This window comes from Carica papaya, chromosome 9, assembly GCF_054855325.1.
Source record: "Carica papaya isolate Zhongbai chromosome 9, ASM5485532v1, whole genome shotgun sequence".
Taxonomy (NCBI): Eukaryota; Viridiplantae; Streptophyta; class Magnoliopsida; order Brassicales; family Caricaceae; genus Carica; species Carica papaya.
The window spans coordinates 35,006,579-35,013,874 of NC_142317.1; the positions used below are offsets into that span (position 1 = coordinate 35,006,579).

Below are 7,296 nucleotides of genomic sequence, written 5' to 3' on the forward strand. Positions count from 1 at the left end.
GAAAATTTGTTCTTTTCCATAAACAAATAACCTTTAATGAAATATTATAAGTAATACAGATATCATTGAGTGGATAATAAAAGAAACAGAAAGCTGAGGAACCCAAAGCATACAATATAATTATCTTAATTTACATAACCCTACCCCTATATATAACATATACATACACATAGAAAGAGAGAGACAGAGAGGGAGAGAGGGGGGGGGGGGGGGGGGGGGGAGAGAGAGAGAGAGAGAGAGAAAAGAAAAGCCAAGCATCTTCCATTCTTCTTCTTCTTCTTCTTCTTCTTCTCTTCCTCTTCTTTCAATGTGTGTGTGTATATATATATATAGGTTAAATATTAATTAATCCCAGATGAAGATAAAGATAAAGATGAAGATGAAGATGAAGATGAAGAGGCAAGTCCCATCTGATGTGAGATAAACATATAATAATTAATGATAATGTATATAAAGATGATGATCTTGATCACCTCACTTCACTTCACTTTCACTGAGCTTTCCAGTCATGTCTCTGATGGATGTACTTGCTCTTCCACTGTTGAAACCTTCTGTTCCTCAGCTTTCTGTCCCATCCACTAATATTATTCCAAAAGGAACGTGGGACTGATCTGTTCCCAATCAACCAGCACTCGTCTCATTTTAAGTTTTAACTCTCTCTTCTTGATCTTACTTCTCCGCTAAGCCCAACAAAATAAAATAAAATAAAAAACAAAAACCCAACAAAAGCTGTCCCCAATCAAGTATTAATTTAATCAGATCATCTCTACTTCACAAACCCAGTTTTATATATATATATATAATATTAACCTGTATTATTGGGTTGTCCAAAACAAGTTCTGTTGTTGTTGGTGTTGCTGTCAACAGCCCAATCAAAGAGATCACTGAATGGATCCACAACTGTCTTGTTGTTCTTGTTATCTTTCTGGGGATCATCAACATCATCATCATCATCATCATTATTGAATCCTTGTGAGAGCAGGAGATTAAGAGGGTCAGACTCTAACTCATCCAGCCCAACAAGATAATCTCCAGCTTGGTGAGTGTGATGATCTGGTAGTAGTGCAGGCTTGTAAGACTTATCATTAAACGTCTGATCATCTTGATCTCCATGTTGGCTAATTTCACGATCATCATCATCCATCTCAAATTCCTCCTTAACACAAGCAGTAGTAGTAGTATTTGTTGTCGCTGAACAACTCCCTCCACCACCACCAGGATTAACAGGAGAAGAAGTGATTAGATCATTGGTCGATGAGGAGATCTGATCCAGCTGCTTGTTGTTTTCCGGAGGTGATGATGATGATGATGAAGTCTTTGAGTTGTTGGTTTTGGACGGCTGAGATCTTGTAGAGCCAGCAAGAGCATTCCTCTGAGTCGGCCATGGATGGTTATGTTCAGATGTGTAGGTGATCACCAGCATGTTGGGATCAGTCCGGCTTCGCTCTACTTGTTTTCTAGCTGAACACCCCTTTGACGAGCTGCATCTATAGTACCCCCTGCACAATTATATATACATAAATATGCATGTTAAACATCTACTATTCAACTTTTGAATGAGCTAACCAATTATCCTTAATTCTCAACTCTCTATAGAAGTTCATCTTTGATCCTGGGTTCAGTCCTAGCGCATGAAACAAGTGACGACCATAAGAAAATACTAAACTAAAAACTTTCATCTGAGTTAAAATATAAATAATAACCAACTTAAGTGAATGGTATACGTCGATTCCTCGATAAGAGATTGTAAATTGAATTACAGTGTATCTATGTATATATCCTAATTTCGAGAGTATTTCTATTATGTTATGATTGATGCATGTATATCACCAAACTAATAAATGTTATGATTATTTAAGGTCTAACTTAAACTTTCACACACTACTCTCAAGTCTAATTCAATCCCATCAATCAATCTTTTTCTTCTTTAATTCATCTATATATATATATATATATATGTAGGGAATTGTATAACCCAACAAAAACAGAAGTATCTATGATTGATGCATGTTTTGTTTTTCATGAAAATCATGTATAGAATTATATGGACATGATGTGAAAACGATATATGTTTTTTTCTGGATTCATCAGAAGCACTTTTTACAGTCTACCAGCTCCCCAGTTGCTGCCTATAAAATTTGGCGTAGTCTCAAGTTATTGTTATTAACATTGCATTCATGAAACATATATATATATATATATATCTTATATCCGTGTGTAACTTAATTTGTTCTCAGTTAAATTAAGAATAAACAGAATGGAAATGATGGAAACTTAATCCATGTCTCATTGTAAGTCACTTACAATGAGAGATGAACAGGTTCAGTAATAATTGTTAATGTCAGAAGAGAGAATAGGGAAAATCAGCCTTATATATAGTTATGAACTTTTATAGAAGCTTTACACTATATACATATATGTATATATAAATGAGATGTAAAAAAAGATACATGGGTAATATATGAGATTGCTTGGAAATGCATATATATATATATATATATATGCATGTATATACCTTGGATAGGGAGATCCTTTGATGGGTTTTTGACCATACTTTCTCCATGCCCATAAATCAGATGGAACCACCTCTCCACTAGACCTGCTGTTGGCAGCTGCTGGTGCTGGGATACAAACCACCTTCTTTACCTGACTTTTCCTGAATTATCATATCATTCTCAGTTTCTGTTCCTTCTTTCTCAACATATATATATATATATATACACACACACACACATATATGCACAAAAAGAAATTTTAAAAGTTGGTATATTTATATATTTAGGTGTATTAAGTGTTAAATCCCTTGTGGAAATAGATATCTCTGTGTAGATATGAAATGAAATCTAAGTTTTTGGTTAGGCTAATTAAAACCTATTAAGATTTTATGTTTTCATGGCACAAATTTATACATTTCAAGAATTGAATAATATTTATATACACCGATAACGACGCAATTAATAAAATTCTTAACGAGAATATACATAAAACGTACTGTTCAATCCAAACTCACAACTTCATAGAAACGAATGAAAGTAACTAAATAATTAACGAAAGTTCCAATTTATGGATGGTTTCAAAATTTTGTGTTAAACTTTGAAAAGTTTTTCGAGAGAAATTAATCTATATATATATATATATATATGTATTCTACTAATTGTCATTAATCCCAAATTTTGTTGAGCAAAAACCCTAATTTTCTTTGATTCTATACATGATTTTATGAGAACCCAACCAAGTTTCAAACATCATCAAGTTAATCCAATCTCATGCATGGTTAATTTGGTGCATAAATTAATTAATGAAAGCCAGAAAGTTTACAGTAAATCAGAGTTGAAACTAAGCACAACTCCTAAGAAAAAATAAATAAATAAAAGAGAAACTGCAAAAACTGACAAAAACCCACATTAAATTCAACAACATGGGGATACATATACATGTATATACACACACACACACATATATATATATATACGGAGCTAATATATAATTTTCATGCATTAATCAAGTGGGCAACACAGAAAAAGAGTTAAAATATTATGATGATGAATGTTATAATTATAATAATTATTATTATTTTTACCTCCTCTTGATGCCCAGATTCCGCGGAGACGAGATCTGCAGAGAGCTAGTGGTGTTGTCAACCAAACAAGATTTTACATTAACATTATTCATCTCACCACCACCTGTCGCCGCCGGCTTAATTCCCGTCGGCGAACCTCCGGCGATCACCTCTGCCATCTGATTACTACCAACATCACTGCAGGACGAGATCTGAATCCTGGAGAAAACACTACAAGAACCCTTCATCTCATCTTCCAAGATACTTTGACCAAGATTTACACTACTGCTGGTGCTAGTGCTCCCGCCAGAAAAGCTTGCGTCTTCAACAATGGTGGAGAAGTAGTCAGAAGCAGGAGCAGGAGCAGGAGCAGTGGCGGGCACGGGGTGTTGGAGAAGAAGGGGATCTCGCATGTTCAAGAAAGGATCACCGAAGGAGGTATTATCGGCAAGGATGTGGGTTGAAGATGGGAAATCCATTAAAGGATTATCAGAAACGAACCAGTTATGATCATGATCATGATCGTGAGAAGGGATATTTGTGTTGACTCCATGTGAAATAGCTCGAAATATGTCGGTTAAGTCTCCTTGATAATCCTCCATAGCTACTCCAAAGAAGCTGCACATACTAGTTTTCACAAATCATGATCAGCAACCCATAATTAAACTACTTGGTTTAATTCACTTTCTGCTCATCACCAACTAACAAACACGCACACACATATATATATACATATGTCTGCGTGTGTGCTTCTTGCTGGTTTTGATCTGTGAAAACGGATGAAAGTGAAGAAAGAAATTGTTTCTGGGATTTGGATTTGATGTTGAGAAGCAAAGAAAGCAAAGGGTTTTTTGTTTTGTCAAAACAAGAATGGTTCTTGAAGAGAGAGAGAGAAAGAAGTCGCTGACTTTTCACACCTTTCTCTTCTATGTATGTAAATATATATATATATATATCTACATATGTAATATATGTATTGTACATATATGATGGAGCTAGTGTTTCATTCATTAGAAATTTAAAAATATTTTCAATTATAACATAATAAAAAATAATTTTTAAAAAAACCACTAAATATAATTTAATTCAAACCCACAACTTTCTTAAACATATATATATATATATAAATTACTCAACTAAATAATTATTAATATACTAATTAAAATTTAAATTTAGGGTGACAGAGATTTATTATCAACCATATAGTAAATTAAATCATAATTAATTAAAAAAATATATAAACTACTTTATCATTTTGCATCAATGGGTCAAGTCAAGCCAGTTAATCCAAAATTTTTAACCATTAAATATTAATTAATTTAGTTTAATCTGTTAATTAATTAATTAATTAATTTTTAATTACGTTTTGATTAAAATTTGAAGAAAGAAAAGTCACCCTTCGAAAACAAGTGATGGGAAAGTAAAGAGGCGGCAAGTAGCCGCATTTTTCGGAAAACGTTTCGACAACTTGTCCTACGTACACTGTTCGAAACGTTTCGAAAACTTGTCGTACGTTCGCTGTTCGAAACGTTTCGAACCGTAATTAAAAATTATATTCTCCCTCGTCAGATGACACGGCAGCCTCTCAATGTGGACAAATTATTTAACTTAACGTGAGACGACTGCGCCTCCACATATACATATATATATATATATATATACATACATGTATGTAAATTTTCCCATCCTACATATACATATATGATATAATATATATATATATATATGTATTTATGATATCAATCTAATATGGAAGTGTGAAACGTAATTTTGGGAATCATATTTTATATGGTATTTTTTTACAAATCAAAATAAATTTGGTATCATAAAAACAAATTAATCTTACCAAATGGATCATAAGCTTGATTCTAATTACCCATAATCTATGGTTATAAATAATAATATCGTATTAATATATACTTTTTTTAGAGTAATTTAATATAAATATTTTTTATATTAATCACGAATCGAATTTATTTATTATAAATAAAAAAATATTATTTAATGTACCGATAGATCAGATCAAATATAATAATAATTTAATTATAATTAATTTTAAATTAAGAAATTTTTTTTAATATTATTATTTATATATAACCGAGTTAATTTAATTCGCTACCAATTATTTTCGTTTTATTAGTAATGGGTAAATTCTTATATAAATTTAATTTAAATTAACGAAAAAAATAAATTAAATAAAAATTTATATATTCCATTCATAATTAATATATACATACGAATCATAACACGATGTTATAATCAGAAAAATAAGAAATAACGTTACGGTCTAACTTAAAATTATAATATTTTATAGAATATATATATATATATATCGAATATTCATGTAAGTTATAAGTACTTTTGAAAAAAAAAAAAAATTTAAAGAGGGATGAATCAAATACCTTTGAGCATCCATTTGTGGGCTATGAGAAAATACTTCTTTCCAGAAACTTGAAGGCATCCTTCTTACATATATAGATATATATATATATATGTCTTCCTTAAAGACAAACTTAAAATAACAAAAACATCAGTATCTGTACAAACACACCATGATTATATATATACGTATGCATATATATATATATATATATGTATAAAGCTAGAGGGAGGTAATTAATTTATGTTCTTATTTAACCACAAATTTAGCATATATTAATTAATTACCAACAACTTCCATTAATTCGGGAAACCCATATAAAGTATAAGTTCATATATATCTAGATATATATATATATATATGATAGCTTAAATATATACACCTTCCATAATTGGGGAAGCCCATATGAAATATCAATACATATATGTCTTTATACATATAATATATAGCTTTAATATAAGGAAGGAGTTATATTTAGAGAAAATAAGGAAAATTATTCAGTATCATACTAGAATATATATATATATATATATATATATATGATATCTTAAATATATACACCTTCCATAATTGGGGAAGCCCACATGAAATATCAATATATGTATAAAGACATATATGTATAAATACATATATGTCTTTATACATATACTATATAGCTTTAATATAAGGAAGGAGTTATATTTAGAGAAAATAAGGAAAATTATTAAGTATCATACTAGAATATATATCTAGATATATATATATATATATATATACACATATAATAGGTTAAATATGTACACCTTCCATAATTGGAGAAGCCCACATGAAATATCAATACATATATGTCTTTATACTTATAATATATAGCTTTAATATAAGGAAAGAATTGTATTAAAAGAAAATAAGGAAAATTAATAAGTATCATACTAGAATTAAAAAGTATAGGATGCATATTAATATGTCATAATCAATTAATTGATTGTATTAATCCTTCCAAACTTATAACACAATATGTATATGTATATGTATATGTATATATATAGATATATATATAGATTTCTAGCAAAATTATGATGAGAAATTAGAAAATAACATTGAAAACGAAAAGAATTTCTGAAAATTGTCTAATCATAAACATAAGAAGTCGGTGATTCCTTCAATGATGATTGGCCCATCGAGAATATGAAATCCATCACATACAAATAGTATATATATATATATATATACAACTTTTATATATCTATAACCCTAATCCCCCCAACCCTACAAACCCATGATTTCATTCTTTTATATCTATGGAAATATGATCCATAACTTTTATTTAATCATTGTATGTAATTGCATAATGTTAAAATATCATGTTGTATAACTTCTA

The 7,296-nt window shown here is 30.0% G+C and overlaps 1 protein-coding gene across 1 annotated transcript; it reads right to left on the minus strand.

The window, feature by feature from the left end:
- Positions 1-246: 246 nt before the first annotated feature.
- On the minus strand, positions 247-4,481 carry WRKY14 (WRKY DNA-binding protein 14). The gene is made up of 4 exons (XM_088211531.1): positions 3,581-4,481; positions 2,516-2,656; positions 811-1,499; positions 247-680 (listed from the first exon to the last, which is right to left on the minus strand). Exons 1-4 carry the CDS (start codon positions 4,183-4,185, stop codon positions 670-672), a joined length of 1,446 nt encoding a protein of 481 aa, XP_088067657.1. The 5' UTR covers positions 4,186-4,481; the 3' UTR covers positions 247-669.
- Between the last annotated feature and the right edge of the window lie 2,815 nt (positions 4,482-7,296).

Excerpts from the sequence above, each read along its gene's own strand:
- WRKY14 (XM_088211531.1), bottom strand. The coding sequence starts at position 4,185 with ATGTGCAGCTTCTTTGGAGTAGCTATGGAGGATTATCAAGGAGACTTA. Across the intron at positions 2,657-3,580 it reads AATCTGGGCATCAAGAGGAG|GAAAAGTCAGGTAAAGAAGG; the intron begins GTAAAAATAATA and ends ATGATAATTCAG. Across the intron at positions 1,500-2,515 it reads AAAGGATCTCCCTATCCAAG|GGGGTACTATAGATGCAGCT; the intron begins GTATATACATGC and ends ATAATTGTGCAG.